The sequence below is a fragment of the Mus musculus genome, chromosome 18 (genome assembly GCF_000001635.26).
Source record: "Mus musculus strain C57BL/6J chromosome 18, GRCm38.p6 C57BL/6J".
NCBI lineage: Eukaryota > Metazoa > Chordata > Mammalia > Rodentia > Muridae > Mus > Mus musculus.
Window position 1 is genome coordinate 46,576,346 of NC_000084.6, and position 21,223 is coordinate 46,597,568.

Sequence of the window (21,223 nt, forward strand, 5' to 3'; positions counted from 1 at the left end):
CAGTGAAGACTAGGAATAACAGATTTAACAAACTTCTACTTCCCCATTCGACACATCAAGTGTCCCAATGTTTTGGAAGTCATCGGTGTCCCTGGGTAAGCTGACTCAAACTCTCTCACTTTCTCTTTTAAATTGCTTCAAATGTTGCCTCCATTGGTCTTCACATCACATGAGTTGTGTTGCTCAAAGAAATGATAGATTGGTCATACACCCATCCTTTTAAGAAGGAAGAAAGAAGGAAAACAAAGTCTGAGAACTAACTTCCTAAACCCTCACACTCGCCATGAAAATAATTGAGGCATGGATTCAAATAAGGAACAAAAATGTAAATAAAACCAGAACTTAAAGGAGATTATAAAACAAAACAAAACAAAAACAAACAGACAAACAAAACAAATAGGCTCAGTAAGAGCAAAATCTAGTTACTTGAAAAAAGATGAATGAAACTAATAAAGTACCAGTGGGCGGGCTAAAGAGAGATGAGACGACACCAATAGTTTTGGATATAAGAAGAAGGTATCAAAGCAGATCATAGGACATCTATAAAATGTGGAGGATATGAACTCCATTCCAGTAAGTTCTTCAAGAGAAACTTGGTCTTCTGTGGGTCTTTAGTACTTCTACGTCTCACTGGGACTTTCAACATGCCAGACTCTTGGCAACTATTTTCTTGAGATAATGTTTATGTGAGTGCCCTTGAGATAAGATGTTAACGTTTCCCTCCAGGACAAACAAAAGCTAGCTTAGTGCCTGCTGTAAGGATGGCTGGTTCCTCTGGCTCACTGCAGGTACAGCATCCACTGGCTCTCGCATCACTTATAAGGACTTTGTGAGCAGAGAACCAGTGAAAACTCAGGTACTGAGTGATGTTGCTAGCTTTCACACGAGATAAAGCCCTTTATCTAAGATCCAAGACTTCTGTATCTTTTGCCAGCATCTGTGAAATAGACTAATTTATTCGTGTAAGATTATAAACAAATGCCACAAGTAAATTGGACTTTTAGTGATAGCACAGTTAAGGTCACACAGAAAACTGATCAAAATTGTTCAACAGTCTAGCATCACTACTGTGGGCTGCCAATAAAAATCAGGAAGTATGCTGTTGGAAGCCAAGCTAACCTGGTATGGATATCAATACATAGTGATAACTGTCAGTTAAAAGGTTATAAACTTAAAAGAAAGAAATGACAACCCAAGGCTATGTGAATCTAGACTCCTTTGTCACAAGGTGAGCATCAGATCAATGTTCCAATTGGCCAAGGACTTAACAGGGAGATTTTGGAAATGAGAGCCACAGATCTCAGTAAATTCCCATATTGCTACATGACAGGAAGGAAGCCTGCACGCACACAACTCAAGGTCTGGAGAACTTAAGGTCTCACTACACTCCTGGCCAAATGTTAAGTTTATGTTTATGTAGAAGAGAACTGAGTCCTCCCTCCATTACTGGTTGAATGGAAAGCTACTGCATCTGGAAAGATGAAATCTGGACTAACAGAGAGCAAAGAGAGTGGTTAAACAGCCTGAGGTCTACTGAGTTTCTCAGCCCATACACATATCCACCAGAGTAGTTTTTACAAGTCTAAAGTGTTTAAACATAGCCTTTGACCTATCAATGGTTGACCACTAAGTTATGCTGGCAGAGTAGTGAGCCCTGGGAAGCCAGGGACATTTATAACACACACACACACACACACACACACACACACACACACACACACACACACACACACATTCATGAGAGGGTGGGGTGGATGAATCAAATAGAAACAGTGTAAACATTAACAACCAAGTCATCCAGGGTCAAATTCAAAGCATAAAACCGGGGTGGGGGTGGGGGGTGGGGGTGGTAAACGAGACAAACATGCTGTACATGAGGGGCCTAGTATTGTATTTAAGGGAGTGATTCAGACAGACAGACAGACAGACAGAGAGAGAGAGAGAGAGAGAGAGAGAGAGAGAGAGAATGAGTAACAGCAGGCAGAAGCCTAGACCTTTTTAAAGGAATCACTACTGAAATCTTAACAACAGCTAAACAGAAGAGAAACTGTTTAAATAGTGTCCAAATAAATTTGACTTTGGAAACAAGATATGTATACCATAAATGCAAATTTTATTATTAGGTAAAATAAAGTTAAAGAAATGTAAAACATACTTGGAATATACCAACTCAACTGGTTAAAATTCAATAAAGTAGCCAGGCGGTGGTGGCGCACGCTTTTAATCCCAGCACTTGGGAGGCAGAGGCAGGCGGATTTCTGAGTTCGAGGCCAGCCTGGTCTACAAAGTGAGTTCCAGGACAGCCAGGGCTACACAGAGAAATCCTGTCTCGGAAAAAAAAAATTCAATAGAGTTTTTTATATATGCCATGCTAAGACTAGCCAGACAACACTGTGTTGACTGTACCAAGGATAAAGGGTATGGCATAATAAGGGAGTCAGTCAGTCAGCAGCTCTAAACGTGTTCACGTCGAGTAACAGAGCTTCAAAAGAAATGAAGTGTGGGAAGCCATTGCAGAGTGGCAGTTACAGAGTGGCAGTTGGCTACTGTTGGCCACCACACATACATAGGCAGTAAAGGTTCTTTTGCCAAGATGAGGTTTTGAGAATTAACCAAAGTTAACCAATCAGATGAGAGAGAATGCCTCTCCTAGGCCTATATAAGCAGCACCAGTTCTGGGCTTGGGGTCACTTTGCCTCTGCAATTAAGCTCTCCCAATAAAAGTGTGCAGAAGGATCCTGTTGCAGTGTCATTCTTGCTGGCCAGTTGAGTGCGCGCAAGAAGTGGTGCTGAAAACCCGGGAAAAGAATCATCTTCAGGCACGAGCGAAGACCCCCTGCTACAGGGAGGATTCAGAACTGCATCACGGGGAAGGAGCGGTTAATAAAGTGTTCCCATAAAACAGACTGCTGAGAAAGATTCAGAGTGGATTCAGAACTCTTCAGCTGGGGAACGGTGGTACCGGTAAGTATAAAGAAATTAATGTGAGTCTCTGAGAGGCATGCTTTCCTACGAAATAGATCCGATAATTGTCGCTGGGGTTGTGTTGCTTGCTATCTTTCTTGCCTTGATCTTATGCCATAGCCTTAATTGTCAATGCCCAAAGACAGTACCAGGTATTTGCACAAAATGTGGGAAAGGAAGACATTGGGCAAATGAATGTAGATCAGTCAGAGATATAAAAGGAAGGCCAATACCTCAGTTTAAAGTACAACAGCCAAAAAACAAAATGAGGGGCCCCCGTCCCCAGGGCCCCCAAATGTATGGGGCATTTCAGACCACAGTGTCCATGAGGTCACCCAGAGACCGAGGAGAGCCACTCCAGGTTCAGCAGGATTGGACATCTGTGCCACCTCCAGAGTAATTCTTACACCTCAAATGGGGTGCCAACCTATTTCATCAGATTTTAGAGGTCCCTTACCAAAGGATACAGTGGGCCTACTGTTGGGTAGGTCCTCTTCTGCTTTGAAAGGATTGATGATACATCCCGGAGTTATAGACTCAGATTATGAAGGACAAGTTAAGATTATGTGTTCTACACTCCAAGGTATCGTAGCCATTTCTCCTGGAGATCGCATTGCTCAATTGCTGATTCTTCCTAGTTTGCATAACATGTTCCCTAGTAGCCAGGATTCCCGAGGAGATAAGGGACTTGGTTCTACAGGAACTAATGTGGCATACATATCTTTAGATTTGGATAATCGTCCCACTTTACAATTACAAATAGAAGGAAAAACCTTTCAAGGTATAATGGATACAGGAGCAGATAAAAGCATTATAACCAGTAATTGGTGGCCTGCTTCTTGGCCTGTTAATCAATCGTCACATAGCTTACAAGGATTAGGATATGAGGCTACCTCAACTATAAGTGCAAAATCCTTACAATGGAAAGATAAAGAAGGAAGGACAGGGCTTTTTCAACTTTATGTACTCCCTTTACCTGTAAACTTATGGGGAAGAGATGTGTTGTCAGCCATAAACTTTATACTGACTAATGATTACTCTTAGAAAAACAAGGAAATGATGAAAGGAATGGGATATATACCTGGACTAGGTCTTGGGAAAAATTTACAAGGCAGAATTTCACCAGTTAAAGCCACAGAAAAAGCAGATAAGAAAGGGCTAGGTTTTTTCTAGGGGCCGCTGAGGAGCCTTTGCCCATTCCGTGGCGTACAGTGGCCTTTACCCTCTGAGAAGTTAAAAGCAGCTACAGAATTAGTACAAGAACAATTAGACCTGGGACATGTGGAACCCACACAATCACCCTGGAATACCTCTATTTTTGTTGTAAAGAAGAAGTCAGGTAAATGGAGATTGTTACATGACCTAAGAGCCATATATGCACAAATGCAAGTGAAACATATTACTGGGTTGCCCTATAATTCACAGGGCCAAGGCATCATTGAGATAGCCCATTGTACTTTAAAACAATATTTGCAAAAACAAAAAGGGGGATAGAGGCTATGACGCCAAAGATGGCTCTATCCCTTACAATATTTACTCTTAATTTTTTAAAATTGGATGATGCTGGAAGATCACCAGCTGAAAGACACGGACAATGGCCTCAATCGCCCAATGAAATGGTCAAATGGAAAAATGTCCTTGATAATAAATGGTATGGTCCAGATCCTTTATTAGTTAGATCCCGGGGAGCTATTTGTGTTTTTCCGCAGGGTGAAGAAAATCCACTTTGGGTCCTGACGCAACTGACAAGGACCGTGAAAGATCAAGATGAATCCCAAGATGATTCTGCTCCTGATGATTGAGACCGGGATAAGTATACCTTTGTGGGCCATAGTAAGATCATGGCCAGTACCTTTACCGGTACATTCCAATTCTTCTACCTAGCCTTTGATTTTTGCAAAGGAATGTTTTTTGGATGTGCCTTATGCACGACAAACTCCTCAAGAGCCACGGCTGTATAAGAGTACTAGTTTTCATTTAAATTATACACTATGCTTTGTGCATAATGTGGATAAACCTTTTACACCTTGTATATTTTTTTTTTAGAGAAAAAGATTATCTCTAATTGGGCAGATCAAATTAATACTGTTGACACTATAAGTCAGATAGCAAAAAAAAAAAAAAAAAAAAAAAAAAAAGTCTGAGGCATTGCTTACCCTGCAAAGGGCAGATTCTCATATCGCCTCAGGGTTAATGTTAGTGAATCAGAGAATGGATATTTTACAACATAACATGGAACAGATGATGGATGTCATACAAATGAGTTGTGTGGCATCCACTCCACATGTGTGCACTACTCCCGTTAGGTATATTAATGATTCTTTTATTAGAAGTACAGACCTATCGAATTATCTGAAGGGGAACTGGTCGCAGGAGCTGGAGAGGTTGCAGACGAGACTGCAGATGCAGATCCTGAACCTTAATGGGACCAGAGTGGAACCAGTGACCCTTGGAGAATTTACCTCTTGGCTTACCTCTGCATTTTCTTACTTTAAGGAATGGGTGGGAGTGATTTTGTTTGGTGCTGCCATATGCTGTGGACTGGTGTTCATGCTTAGGTTGGTATGCAAATTCAGAACCCAACAAAAATGTGACAAGGTGATTATAACTCAGGCACTTTTAGCTATTGAAAACAGCACCTCCCCTGAAGGTTGGTTATCTATGCTCAAGAATTAGTTGGCATCTGAGTTCTCTGCTCTTGCACCCCACGGATTTATGGATCCATTGCACTGGGATGAGAGAGACTCAACCATCATTGATCAGCCCTTGCACATCGCTGAGGTTTCCTCATTGCACGCGATAGGGTGATCATGATTTCCCCACTAATTCATTTTTTGGCTGGCCTCTTTTGTAGAGTTTGCCCTAGGTAATTTAGCAGTTACTGTCACACAGCACTGCGGTATCCAGAGACAGGCAACTTTCCTCATGCACAGACCAACCTAAGACACGGGTTACCCTATGACGGGAAAGGCTGTGACATTAGAGGAACGACCTAAAACAGGAGCCACGGCAGATGGACATAATTGCACAGGCCTAGACCAGCCTCATTTTATTAAAACAAAAAGGGGGAGATGTGGGAAGCCGTTGCAGAGTGGCAGTTACAGAGTGGCAGTTGCAGAGTGGCAGTTGGCTACTGCTGGCCACCACACATACATAGGCAGTAAAGGTTCTTTTGCCAAGATGAGGTTTTGAGAATTAACCAAAGTTAACCAATCAGATGAGAGACAAGTTAACCAATCAGATGAGAGAGAACGCCTCTCCTAGGCCTATATAAGCAGCACCAGTTCTGGGCTTGGGGTCACTTTGCTTCTGCAATCAAGCTCTCCCAATAAAAGTGTGCAGAAGGATCCTGTTGCAGCGTCGTTCTTGCTGGCCAGTCGGGCGCCTGCAAGAATGAAGCAAAACTTGATAGAGTGCAAAGAGGAATATACAAGCCACAATTACTACTGAAGGCACTCTGAGTACTTTTCCTTCAATAATCAAAAACATAAAAAATAAACAATAAAGGTAGACCCTCAGCAGGAATGGTGAACTTGACTACTCTGAGCCATCCTGATCTGGTTATTTATAAAACATTCTGCCCAACAACCACCACAGGTAATAAATTTACCAAAATGGACTCTTTTCTGGCCATAACATGATCCTTCAGAAAGCTAAATAATTCAGTTATTTTATTACCATGGAGTTAAATTAGGACTTACAAATATCTCTGAAAAAAGTACAAATAATTAGAAATTGAATTCTATTTCCTTTATATTACTGTCACTAGGTAGTTTTCATTCTTACTAATTCCTCAATAGCTTTACCGTTGGCAAGTATAGTAGAAGGCGTATGACTTCCCTTTCTGGTCCTGGTAACTTATCCACTGTTTCTTCCCGACTTACCTGCCTAAAAACTTGTCAACTTTATCTTTTTTTCCACAAAAAAACTTTTAATTTTAGAGATGTATTTTACAGATTTTTGTTTTTTCTTTTCTTTTTTCCTAACAGGCATTGAGTGTACACAAGTACAGGCAGTCAAAAGTTAAAATAAGTAAAGGAAATCAGACTAAAATGTTTCCTCACAGCAAAGGGCACACTCAAGAGAAGGGAAAATCAGCCTGTAATTAGGAAGAAAATATCTGCAAGGCATTAGCTTAAAAATGGCACCCCGTAATAATTCAATTAAAAATAGGCAATCTTCTTTCCTTCCACCTCCCCAGCACCCTCCAAAAAAAAATAAAAATAAATAAATAAGGCTAGCAGCAAAAGAGGAGCTTGGTATCATTACTCATCAGAAAAATGCAAATTAGACCATGAGATCTTGTTTGCATACTTACTCGGGGAAAATACATATCTGTGTTTTCTCCCCAAATTTCTATACTCCAAAATGAAGTCACCTAGATCAAATATTGCTTATATTTTCAGCAAAAAAAAAAATATGTCTGAGTTTTGCAGTAACAATGGTGGGTATACCCCATACATCCCTGAACAAGCAATGAGACCACTCAGTTATTGGCAGTCAGATACTGTGGGTGTCCACTGTGGGAGAAACGGAGTCCAACTCCTTTAGGAGTGAACCTTTGCCCTGTGTGCACACTTTGTTTGCTATGTTGCACCTCTGTGAGTCCACTGCTTCAACAGTTCTGTTTTTGGAGGTCAGATCATCTTAATTTTTCAAGCTTTTAGCAGGCAATTATGTTGATGACAGACATTCACACGCTTTCATATCTGTCTCATACTTTAAGAGAGTCAGATTCTATTCATGCCACAATAAAAACTTTAGAAGCAGAAAACCAAGAGATTAGAACTGGGATGGATAAAAAGATATACAGTAATTATATATGAGGCACTTTACATAATATGTGTGTTGAGACAGTGTCTTTCTACGGTAGCCCCGGCTATCTTGAAATTCACAACAAAGACCAGGCTGGCCTTAAACTTAAAGGTCTGCCTGCCTCTACTTGAGATTAAAGGTGTGTGGCATCACACGTGGCTATAAACAGCAACACTAAATATTATTGCTGTAGTAGGGAATAAAAAGAATGAAATCACTTATGTAAGGGCACAAAGTTTTGATTTAGCGCAAGGACTCCGAAGCCAAACTAGGGATCCTATACTTTTAGTCTGCTCTTCAAGGGTCACATTCAAAGTCTAATTACTATGAGAAATGAGCTCATTTCCTAGCCTCTGTGTCTTAGGGGTTCCATTGCTATGAAAAGACTATGATGGGGCAACTCTTATGAAGGAAACCATTTAATTGAGGCTGGCTTAGTTTCAGGATTTAGTTTACGATCATTCTGGTGGGAAGCAAGGCAGCACACAGGCAGAAATGGTGCTGGAGAAGGAGCGGAGTTCTACATCCAAATCAGTACGTGGTGAAAAGAGAATGCCACACTGGGCGTGGCTTGTACATCTGAGATGACCTAAAAAGGACACATTTCTTCCAAGGCCATGCCTACTCCAACAAGGGCACACCTCCTAATAGTACCATTTCTTAAGGGGGTCATTTTTATTCAAATCACACTATGCCACGTCTAAAAATAGAAATAAAACTCCTAGTTCATATGGCAATTGTAGAGGGCACTTATCATCAACACATACTTTCAGTGCAATCCAGCCCGGTGCAGGTATTCAATAAATGCCAGTTGGTACACAGCTATTTCCTTTCTGTAGAGTTCTGCTCAGGAATCAGACTCTCTTCTGACTACTCTATGAAGGGCTGGAGTCGAGTCAACACCACTAAGTTTGTTTGTTTTGTTTGTTTGTTTTTGGTTTTTTTGAGACAGGGTTTCTCTGTATAGTCCTGGCTGTCCTGGAACTCACTTTGTAGACCAGGCTGGCCTCAAACTCAGAAATCCGCCTGCCTCTGCCTCCCGAGTGCTGGAATTAAAGGCGTGCGCCACCACGCCCGGCAACACCACTAAGTTTTAAACAACCTAATTGACTAGGAATCTTTTGGAGTAACGAATTTTATCACTGTCTTCCATGAACATTCTCTTTTTAAAAACGTATTTTATGTATATGAGCACACTGTAGCTGTACAGATGGTTGTGAGCCTTCATGCGGTTGTTGGGGACCAAAGTTTTAGAACCTCTGCTTGTTCAGGTCAGCCCTGCTCACTCTGGCCCAAAGACTTTATTATACATGAGTATACTGTAGCTGTCTTCTGACACACCAGAGGAGGGCGTCAGATCTCATTACGGGTGGTTGTGAGCCACCATGTGGTTGCAGAGGGCGTCAGATCTCATTATGGGTGGTTGTGAGCCACCATGTGGTTGCTGGGATTTGAACTCAGGACCTTCGGAAGAGCAGTCGGTGCTCTTAACCACTGAGCCACCTCTCCAGCCCTTTTCTTTCTTTTTCCTTCCTTTCCTTTCTGGCTGTCCTGGAACCTACTCTGTAGACCAGGCTGGCCTCATAGAGATCCGCCTGCTTCTGCCTCCCAGTGCTAGAATTAAAGGCATGCACTACCACACCTGGCTAGTTTCTATACACCTTGCAATCTCAGAACACCGTCTCCCCATGACACCCGAAACTATTGAAGTTGACATGGCAACACTGACCACCCTAACAGCAGGATAAGCTATATGGTCTTCAAAGGAGTTTAAGAAAGAATTAAATCCTGAGAGAAACAAGTGAAGGCAATTTGCTGAATTTTTTTCTTTTTATTTTACATGGAACTGATTGCTGTAATCCTGTGGAACCATCTTTAATTCAGAGAAAATTCTTTTTCAAAGTAAACAAAAATCCTTTGAATTATTTATATATTAATTTGTCTAATTTTTGAAAACAAAAGTCAACAGTCAGCTTTATCCTATTTAAACATAGATTTTACATTTAGAAATTCAAACAAAAAAAATGGATAGTTCAGAGATATAAATGAAACCTTTCAGTAACCTGCTTTTCAGTCCACTGTATTGTCAAAGGTGACTACTTAGCCCAGGGGAAAAGTTGTAAGCCACAAACTATGCTTTTTAATAGATAAAAGAATGTTCAGATTATTAGCTAAGCAATATTGTAAAACATATCTTTATCCAGTTGAATTTCAGTATAAACTCGTGTATCAAGTTGCTTTCCATTATTTATTCTACTTTAAAAATATATACAATTATGATATTCAAATATGTATCGAGTCATGACCAAACAAAAATATTTGGGAAATTCAAACTCCTTAACAACTTATGTAAGAATTACAGAAAAAAGACCAGCTATGAACCGTGTCATAGGAGGAAGAAAAACATCATATAGCATTTATGTGTGGGTATCTATTTTCTTATGAACAGATAGCTGTCAAAATTTAGCCAGCTACTGAGAGATGAAGCTAAATTCATACTATTCCTGACACTGGGTAACTGGTGATTTCAAGTTTGACTCAATAGTCTCATTAAAAATGATTTATAGTAATAGTTTACTATCAGGACGTTTTGAGAGGCACAGATTAAATGCAGGCATCGTGTCTGCCAAACCTGGCAAAATCTATACCTGACTCCATTTAATTACAGTGTAAGTATCCAGAGTCTACTGGCAAGGAGACATAGAATTTTACATATGCCCGTGCTTAGCAATCACATTAACGTTGGTGCTTAAAACATTCACAACTAAGTAGATGGAACATTTAAAAAGCCATAGGACTTCAATACAACAACTCAAATGGTAAGTCTGAAAAATCTTAAACTTCTCTTCTTAATTTGTTTGTCAACGTCTAAGGAGTAGTGATCTGGTCTTCAAGAATCCTAAAAGGTTGAAAACATGTTCACTCCTACACTGTGACATCTGAAATTAGTAAGCAAGACAACTTGAATTCATTTTGCTCTTGCATGCAGAAGTATGTGTGCCTGCGCCTGTCCCTGGGCGCATTTTAAGATGGCTTAGTTAACTTCTAGTCAGTAATGGTTAAGTGACTAGAATTGCTAGTCAGTCATTATCCTATGGTGTCATATGTTAAAGTCTCTACAACCGGAGACTCATTTATAGCTCTTGTTACCTGTGGTGAAGAGTGGCACAGCTGAAAAGCAACTGCTGGGTTTTTTAATTTTTGAAAAAGCAGAAAAGCTTTCTAACCTATACAATTTCCCATCATTGTGTATTCTATTCTGAACACTTGGATCAAAATCTCATTTCAATCAGCTTAATCCACACAAGGTACAAGACACAAACAATACAAACCAATTCTAAACATCTTTACATAGGAAACATTCACAGCATTCTAAATGTTTAATTGTAGAGCTGCTAATTAGACTGCAGAAACAAGACAAAATGGAGAGAGATAAAAATGAACGCAGTGCATTACACTGTGAGGATAAGACATATGGCACTTATGTGACACGAGCTCACAACTGCTGACCTACGCTGGCAATGGCTCAACCAAGAACTAGTTCACCAGAATGCTCACAGGACTCAGGTCCTCTCTTCTTTATAAAAGCCCAGGAATGCAGTGACAGAGAACTCACTAAAAATGTTCCTATTTTACTTACCATACCATAGTGTCTCATATTATTCTTTATCCTAACAGTTACAACAGTCTGATTTTTAAACAGATAATATAGCTAGTTATAAATCATAGAATGGAGAAAAAAAACAACCCAAAAAACTGTACATTTTCAAACTAGCAAGAAATAAATTATATCATGATATAGCAATGAAAATTGTGTCACTATTAAACTAAAAGTTCTATGGTAGATTATTTTCCCCCGTAAAATTAAGCAGTGCAGAATAGGGCTTGGCTACAGTTAATCACATTTGGTTTTCTTAAAAACACAACTTTATTCACTATAAACAATTAAAAGGCAGTTTTCTTCCTCTGTAATATACACAGACAATAAACCTAAGTTTTTATTTTAAAGTATCAACTACCTATTAAGAAAAGGACTTTTAAATGGCTAAAAGGAATCTGAATACCAAAGGTTAGTGTAGGAAGAGTACATATAAACCAAGAAAAAGTAGATCATTGGTGTTAGGTATTTCATATGAATAGCTGCATTAAGGTCCAAAATTTTCCACCTTTACAAATAAAAAAGGTGTCCTCTCCCCATGGGGATATGCACTGTACCTCTTTCCCAACAAGTATGAGTAGGGTTTTAGAATGCTGCCAATGTTAAGTTCTTCAGTCCCTAACTGAGGAGAGTAACATTGCGGTGGCAATGGCGCATCTCGAAGCGTAGTTAGGATCCGACGCGGGTTGTGGTGGTTCTTTTATCTGAGAAAAAGCTCTTCAGAAGAAACACCTGCCCTACGCTAACCACCAGAAGGATGAGGGCTTCCCCCACCGACCAATAGGCCACTCTTGTATTCAGATCCTCTGCTCGGCTTCGGCCTTGAGCTTCCCGGAGCCGGAAATGTGTCTGATAGTCAATGACGGACTTGAGAGCTTCATGAATGGAAACGCAGGCGGATTCCATCTAAAAAGAAGAATATCCAGTTAGTTTAACACTGTTCAGTCTGTCGTTGGCACACTGTCCTGTTTTTATCTCAATTTCTCATTGCTTTACCACTGCTGGGAGAACCGGCATTCACTTTACCCACACCAGTCGCCCTGGCAACGAAGCTCTTCTACTCAGTCCCCTGGGACAACTTCTGACATAGGTATGTTTTCCCCAAACCAGGATTCCACAGTTATGGCACAATGAAGGCGGTAGATGGGACACAAAACTAACAAAAGTGAACATTCATATTAGTTAGTGTAACTACTAAAATTCAAAATTCTTATAACTAAAAGAACACAATAGAGGGTAAGTTCACCAATAATGGGAGCACGGGTCAAAGCCAACATACTAGCTAATCAAAGCTTTCTGAAACTTAAAAAAAAAGGGGGCGGGGCAAAAATATTATCAAAATCTTCAGCTAATTTTTGAATCTGAAAGCAGTAAGAGAATGTCCTTTATCCTTCAACTTTTAATCTGTAGGTATGCATGAGTGTCTGGCAGGCACACATGTGCACCATGTACCCGCCTGGAGTCCAGAAGAGGGTACTGGACCCCCTGGAACTGAAGTTCCAGAGAGTTGTGAGCCAGTGCATGGGCGCTGGGAACCACACTGGGGCTTCTGAAGAGCAGCAAGTGCTCATGAGTACTAAGCCATCTCTCTAGCATCAGAGTGACCCTAAGTGCCGCCAACCCCTATTCTGCACTGCTTAATTTTATGGGGGAAAATAATCTACCATAGAACTTTTAGTTAATAATGATACAATTTTCATTGATTTCAATAACTTTCTAAAGTTATCTCTTCACTAAGTCTCTGTTGTGCCAGTAACTAAACCAATACCCCTGTTCCCAGTGCATTCAGGTTTCAGTATCACTGTTAACTAGCTTGAGGCTCCACATTGTTGACATTTTACTTTTTGGTATGATTGTTATAATCTGATTTAAATGATTATACTTTTCTTTATATACAGCAGGGCTTGATATTCTGCTGTTGAAAACCAATCCCTGGTGATAAAATACACAATTCATTACTATTGTATTTCACAAATCATGTAGGAAAAACGTAGAAGATAAATCTACTTTGTCTTATATTTAATTACGGTATACAGACATTAGGAAACAACCTGTTTATTGAAACTTTACAGCCAGGTCTGCACACGCGTAGTCTGAGTGCCCGGGAAGTTTTGGTAAGGATCCAGGCTCAAGTACATCAGCCTGGACTACACAGAGAGTTACAGGCTAGCCTGGACTACACAGAGAGTTACAGGCTAGCCTGGACTACACAAGGCCTTCTTCTGATAGGCAAGATAAGCAGTTAGTGCGTAACTGTAGGAAGCCGCCCTCACATTCGCCGTTGCAAGATGGCGCTGACATCCTGTGTTCTAAGTGGTAAACAAATAATCTGCGCATGTGCCAAGGGTAGTTCTCCACCCCATGTGCTCTGCCTTCCCCGTGACGACAACTCGGCCGATGGGCTGCAGCCAATCAAGGAGTAATACGTCCTAGGCGGAGAATAATTCTCCTTAAAAGGGACGGGGTTTCGCCATTCTCTCTCTTGCTCTCTTGCTTGCTCTCTTGCACTCTTGCGCTCTGGCTCCTAAAGATGTAAGCAATAGAGCTCTTGCTCTCTTGCACTCTTGCTCCTGAAGATGTAAGCAATAAAGTTTTGCCGCAGAAGATTCTAGTTTGCTGCGTCTTTCCTGGCCGGTCGAGAACGCGTGTAAGACGTAACAACCACTAGGATTATGTCAAGGACCATGAGTTAACAACTGGTGCACTAGAGAAAATTACTGAAAGTAAGTTAAATTTATTCCGTATTCCTATCATTTTTGAGATGTAGGTTTCTTTTTAAACCCTTAAAGTGAAATGTTCATATACATTAAAAGAACAAAAGAGTGAGTCCCATATCAAAACTTATTAATGCATGGCTGATTGTACTGGTGTTTTTGTGTCAACTTGACACAAGCTGGAGTTCTCACAGAGAAAGGAGCCTCCCTTGAGGAAATGCCTCCATGAGATCCAGCTGTGGGGCATTTTCTCAATTAGTGATCAAGGGGAGAGGGACCATTGTGGGTGGTGCCATCCCTGGGCTCATAGTGCTGGGTTCTATAAGAAAGCAAGCTGAGCAAGCCAGGGGAAGCAAGCAAGGGAAAACGTCCCTCCATGGCCTCTGTATCAGCTCCTGCTTGAGTTCCAGTCCTAGCTTCCTTTGGTGAAAGGTGGAAGTGTAAGCTGAATAAACCCTTTCCTCCCCAACTTGCTTCTTGGTCATGATGTTTTGTGCAGGAATAGAAATCCTAACTAAGACACTGATCTTGCTTCATCTTTATTTCTATTTTCCTAATGATTTAGAACAAATTTTATTTAAGATTTTTTTAAAAATGTCCTTATGTGTATGAGTTTTTTCTGAGTGTATTTATACCCACCACAGTGCTTTTTGACCCAAGGCCAACGTTTTTCTATTCAGACGTACTTTAAGTAGATACACAGCCCTCAAAAACTTCAGAGAGCTGCAGAATATGGCATTTAAGCTTTTCTGACAGAACCCACTTCAAAGAAGACAATAGGCACTGAAGAATCTACCTGGAGCTTGCTTCATTTGAGGCAAAGATGGCCACTGGGTAAAGAACTGCCCTCCTTACCTTGACTGCTGACAACATGCTGTCCAAACTGTGGACAAGCAGGACATTGGAAAGTCACTTGTCCAACTTTGCAGAGACAAGGGAGAAGTCTTTCAAAATTCCTGCATCACAGATAGGTCTGTCAGATATTCTGGGCCTGCTGGCTGAAGATCAGTTATCCCACCAATAGAGAGCAACCTTGGATGACTGAGCAGGGAGCCAGCAGTCTGTCATTTCTATTGTTTTGGAAGCTGCTTGCTCTGTCCTTCCTGTTTATTCAGGTAATTATTCTTTTCAGGTCTCGGATGGAGTTGAAGACTGGTTAACTACTGTCTTAACAGTTTTCCTTATTAGAGACTAAAGACATAAAAGCTTAAGTTGTTTAGGATCTAAGAAAATGTTTTGAGATCTGAAAAGATGTTTTTAGGTTGATAAATGCAAGTTATAAGAACAAAGTCATTTAGGTGCAGAACTTTGGACTCACCAAGATAGGATAGATAGTGGAGTACTTTCTCCACAGTTGTCGAATACAAAAGGACTGAACATTATAAATATAACTGTTACCTGATGGCTCTCATAATTGTTCTTATTGTATATAGTTGATTGATGTTAGAGAAAAAGCCATCTTTCGCACTAAAAGGGGGAAATGTAGTGAGAATTTTGGTTTCTTTACAAATCCAGTTCTATTATGTGAGTGGTTTTTTGTTTTCATCCTCGGTGTGGGATATGGGGCTGCGTTAGTTTGTCCATGGTCACTGACTGCCTGGTGCTCTAGGAGGAGTGTGATTTGTGCCACCTGCAGATGTTTTACATCTGGAATTCTGGAGACTCTTAGGAGGTATAATCATGAGAGCCCTAAGAGGGCCTAGAGTGCCTGCTGCTTTGTTACTGCTGTTTGCTGGATTGCTGACTATTTACATTAGACTTGCTCCAGGGAACTCGACACCCTAATCATCAGTCTAAAGAGGTCTGTGTCCCCTCTCCCCTCCAACCTTCTTTTTCTCCTACCTTGTGTCAGGGAGTCAGAAGGAATTAGGGTGGAACGAAGGGTGGTAGAAATAAGAACCTAATAAAAAAGTACAGCTACAGACCACGCCTACAGAAGGGGTGATGTCGTGGGGGGGAAGGCTTTGAAGGGTATACCAGGATCCTGGCCCTTCTTCTCTCTTTGCTGTGCAAAGATGAGCAACCGGCTTTAAAGAGCAGTCTTGGCCATGGCTCTTCTACTTCTCCACTGACCAGAGCCTGAACCTCCGAAACCACTAACCAAAAAAACCTTTCCTCCTGCTAAGCCGATCATCTTTAGGTCTCTGTCACAGCAATGAAAAGCTAGCTGTGACTTCCAACCTATGACAATGTTTCTTCCTTTCTTTATGCATAGAGGATGTTCATAACCTATCTTAACACCAGGTTTCATCACATGAGTCTCAAGTTCTCTGCCAAATGCCTCACCTGCTGAATTTAGATTTTCACATCAAAATTCAACATCATCTAGGAGTGACTATCCAGCATTAGGCTATGTCCATCTAGGAGTGACTATCCAGCATTAGGCTATGTCCATCTAGGAGTGACTATCCAGCATTAGGCTATGTCCATCTAGGAGTGACTATCCAGCACTGGGCTATGTCCATCTATGAGTGACTATCCAGCATTGGGCTATGTCCATCTAGGAGTGACTATCCAGCATTAGGCTAGGTCCATCTAGGAGTGACCATCCAGCATTGGGCTATGCCCATCTAGGAGTGACTATCCAGCATTGGGCTATGCCCATCTAGGAGTGACTATCCAGCATTGGGCTAGGTCCATCTAGGAGTGACCATCCAGCATTGGGCTAGGTCCATCTAGGAGTGACCATCCAGCATTAGATTATGTGCCCCTCCCTCCTTTAACCAGTGCTCTTCTGCTCTTTCTTATTTACCTGGGTAAGGGCACTGACTCGGTTCTCACTGGGAAACAAAGGTGGGTCTTCTCCAACTTGGAAATCGAAATACACTGTTTTGTGTGTGAAAGTAGAAAACTCATTGCTGAAGCAAAACTTGTACGTCCCATTTCTGGAGGCTGTGAAGGTGAAACTATCATACTGTTTCTTCATCTCCTTGTACAACACTTTACCATCAGGATCTTCCAATCGACAATCAACATCGTAGTGACCACCAGTAATCACCTGAAAGATATTTATAGAGAGATCACTATAGCTAACACACATAACAATTCAACCCAATTCCTGCTAAAACAGCAATAAAGCTATACGCAGAAGCCTTCCCATCACAATTTCACAGATCCCGACTTCCACCATTGGATGAAACACACAAAGATTTCAGGTCCACTACAGCTTTACAAAAGAGAAGAGGCTCTCCTGACAGGGGAGGAAACTTAATGACCCTGACCACTCAGATCGCTGTGTTTGCTGATACGGCCTTAGCCTTAGCCGAGAACTTAGGTTTAAAACAAGATGGGGAGAGACAATAGCTTTGGCAATCCCTAACTCCGACAGTGGACCGTACAGGCTTTAAGTAACTTCGTTGACATTGTACATCAATAAAACAAAGACGTCAAAGTTCAGACTTCAAAGACATTTCTATGATTTCATTGAGATGATGACTAATGGAATTGTGTTACAAGATCATTTCAATAATTATATGAGATATAATTTTGCACTTAGAAAGCTGTATTATGCACATATATGAGTATATACCTGTACTAAGTACAAATATGAATGAATGAATGCTTACTTTGGATTAAGACTAGGGCCTTGCTCATGTGATGTAAACATTATGCCTCTGTTTTTATTTACTTTTGTTTTTTGGAGAAGATCTTGTTAAACTGACCAGAAGGACTATTAACTTGTTTTGGTTGTTAGCCTTTAGCTGGCCAGCCCAGTTTTTTTGTTTCTTTGGAGACAGGGTTTCTCTGTGTCACCTTGGCTATCCTATCACTTTATCTGTAGTCCAGGCTAGCCTTGACATCATGAGATCTGCCTCCTTAGTGCTAGAACTAAAGGCATGCCTCACCACTGCGGGGACAGCTATAAACTTGTAATCCATCACCTCAGCTCCAAAGGAGCTGGACAACACGTGCACCAGCACACATAGCCACATAACATGGGACACAGCCAGATAACATGGGACATAGCCAGATAACATGGGACATAGCCAGATAACATGGGATGAGGCTACAACTTAAAAAGCATTTTATAAACTGGGCACTGATTCCACTCTCTAAAAGTAAATACCCTTTCTTCCAAGAGCAAAATGACTACACTCAAATTATTTCTATTTATACATGACCATAGTACTTTGAATAAGATAAACCAAAAAAGACCAGAATCAATTACCAGCCACATTGGTTCCACCAAACTTTAAAACAAGCAATCTTATTTTGGTCAATAATATCTCTTCTAAATTTGCCTGGTCACCTAGGACTGGGTACCATCAAACTCAGCTTTCATCACTGGCCCACATGACCACAGCCCTTTCTTGATCTCCTAGGTCTTCCATTACGAATCCATTATACACTACTGTCCCAAACGCCTACAGGCTCTCAAGCCTAATCTCTCCCAACCTGGTAGCAGCGCTGTGTTGTCCTGAGCACATTAGCACATTTAGCAGTAAATTTCCCTGAAATCTTAGTATATTAGATGGCAACCTGCAATTTCTCCTTGGGGGAGTTGGGTGGTGGTGGTGAGGGGTCCTATCTTTTTTTCATCCTTCAGCTAAAAAAACCAAAAAAAACCCACTTAAAATCTTTTGAAAACTCACTATAACGTATCAGAAGTCCAGACAGCACTCCCTCACATCACCCCTAAGCCTCAGTGAGGTCACCGCTCTGCATCAGTAAGCTTCAGATTCAGACGTTCGCTACCTTACATCTGTTTCTCAATGGCTTTCAACAGAACTTGCTTGCCAAAGAATCACAGGATCTAAAACTGCGATGTTTATAAATCTACATTATTACAAGAAAATGTAATACAAAACAGCATTGCCAAAAGCTCTCTCACAGCCAGAGATCTGAGGAGCTCAGGTCTGGGCCAGATGTACTTCCTCTCAGATCTGGACCATTGCAACCAGGGAATCCAGAGCTGAGGGGCTTTTTGGGTTGTCTTCTGGTCTTACAGGCGTAAGTAACTAAACTAAGCAGAGTTCTGGGGCAGGAATTGGGCTGTGGGGGCTCAAAGAAACCAAGCACAAATCTTGCTTTTACAGGAAACAAACAAAAAGACCAACTAGTCCAAAACCACCTTCTAAAACTAGCACGTTCTACAGTCACAAAGCAAAACTATTCTTACTTCAGTGTCACCTGCTTACACTTTAGCATGAGCGCTCAAGCTAATGTCAGGCCTGTTGGGACTCTCACAAACTTACCTCTCTAGTGTGCCCTTTCCTCCTCTGCCATACTGCAGAACAAGCCTTAGTTATCCTTCCATGTGCAGCTCAGAGATCAGCTATACCACTAACTTTTCCCTGACGATCCCCTGTCCCGGGCCAGCATTCTGCCTGTGTGAACTTCTAGCACGGCACCATGTCTACTCTAGGCCGTAAGGAGGCAGTACAACATGGAGCTCATCTTGAGACCATCAGTCTATGACTTCTAAGTCCGGCTTGGATTCTGCTTCACTAATCAAAAGGAATAAAAACACTTCTCTATTTCAACAGTTTTCTTGATAATTAACTAACATATCTGAAACATTTGGCATACTGTATATATAACAAAAATTTTAAACTTCTTATATAGCACAAAGTATTATAGATACAGACATAAAAACTCAACGAGTGTATATTAAGTTTAAATAAAGGATACTCTGATTACAGTTTATAATTCCTTTGTAATTATATATATATTGGGAATTGATACACATATATATCCTTAATTCCTTTTTTTTGATCTTTAGACTTCTCTCCCTCCCTCATCATACACAAATTATTATCAAGCCTTTTTGCTTTTACCTTTCGCTTTTCTCCTTCCCCACTAATACTAACCTAGTCTAAGCTATTGTCACTTCTACTAAAAAATGGTTTTTATTATTTTCAATTATGTTTATGGGTTTGTCTGGGGGGGGGGGGGGAGTACACGATATGTGCATGTGAGTGCAGGCCTTTGAAGAGGCCAGAGGTGTTAGAGCTCTCTGTAGCTCCTTACTGGTGACCTAGCACTCAAGAGTTGCTGGAAATGTTAAATGAGCCAATTAACAAAAACAAAACAAAACAAAACAGAACAAATCAAAACAAAACTGAACAAAAACCTGGTAGATTGCTTCGGGCTCCTGAGGAATACATTGTATTTTTACATTGTCCCAAAACTACAAAGGGGCCTCTGGTTTATCACAACTTTTTTTAAAACACTTGACAGACCGACCGTCTTTTTTTTTTTTTTTTATAAATCCTCTTAACAGAGCGCTTCCAATCACCTCTGCAGTAAGGAAAGAGTCCTGGTGTTATATACAAAACCAAAAGTCCTAAACCTAACCCTACCCCCTCCCAAAGACCCGAAAAGATCATGTGTTCTGTCAAATCCGACTAAACTGGAGTTGTGGGTTACAGGAGTAGGGAGCGGATACTGGGCATCTGTGCCCAGGAACAGCTTTTTAAAAAGAATTTAATTTATTTAATACCGCTTCAATTCTATGAGTGGCACTGGGGAATGCCACAGCCACAGGAAGCATTTCTGGAATTCACAAACAGTTCTTTCTCTGAGCTCGGAAAAGAAAAGTCAAAATGTCCCGCATAGGCTATCGAGGTGACTCTTGGCCAGGGACCGTAGTACCTGGAACTCCAGGGTGCACTTGGTGCCCTGAGTGATGTCCTCGTAGAAGCACTGCTTGGCATTATCGGGCAGCTCGAAGGTGATCTCGGAGCCGCCGCTCGGAGCCGGCAGGAGCAGCAGTAGAGCAAGCAGCCTGCAACCCCAACGGCCCGCGGCGGCCGCCCAGCGCGGCGCCGACCCCGGCCGCGGCATCCCGGCAGCGCGGTGGCCTCAACGGAGCTGCGGGGGCCTCGACGCGCGCGGCAGGGCCCAGCCCCTCCCGGCTCGCGAGCCTCGGCGAAGCGGTGCGGCGAGGCGAGCAGCGAGCGCGGGCTTCCGGAGAGACACGCACGGAGCTGCCGGCGCCACTCCGGGAAGACCCGAGGGGCAGTGGGCAGGGAGACCCGGCAAAGCGGCGGAGGAAGAGGCCTCGCTGACCGGAAGTACAGCGAGCACCTACGCGGAAGGGGCGGGACCGGGACGGGCTCCAGTGACCCGG

At 41.6% G+C, this 21,223-nt stretch overlaps 1 protein-coding gene across 1 annotated transcript; it reads right to left on the reverse strand.

The window, feature by feature from the left end:
• On the reverse strand, nt 9,583–21,190 carry Tmed7 (transmembrane p24 trafficking protein 7). The gene is made up of 3 exons (NM_025698.1): nt 20,746–21,190; nt 16,904–17,149; nt 9,583–12,343 (listed from the first exon to the last, which is right to left on the reverse strand). Exons 1-3 carry the CDS (start codon nt 20,935–20,937, stop codon nt 12,107–12,109), a joined length of 675 nt encoding a protein of 224 aa, NP_079974.1. The 5' UTR covers nt 20,938–21,190; the 3' UTR covers nt 9,583–12,106.
• Between the last annotated feature and the right edge of the window lie 33 nt (nt 21,191–21,223).

Coding starts and splice junctions, on each gene's coding strand:
- Tmed7 (NM_025698.1), bottom strand. CDS start 20,937: ATGCCGCGGCCGGGGTCGGCGCCGCGCTGGGCGGCCGCCGCGGGCCGT. Junction 17,150..20,745: donor AGTGCACCCTGGAGTTCCAG/GTACTACGGTCC, acceptor AATATCTTTCAG/GTGATTACTGGTGGTCACTA. Junction 12,344..16,903: donor GAGTCAGTGCCCTTACCCAG/GTAAATAAGAAA, acceptor TCTTCTTTTTAG/ATGGAATCCGCCTGCGTTTC.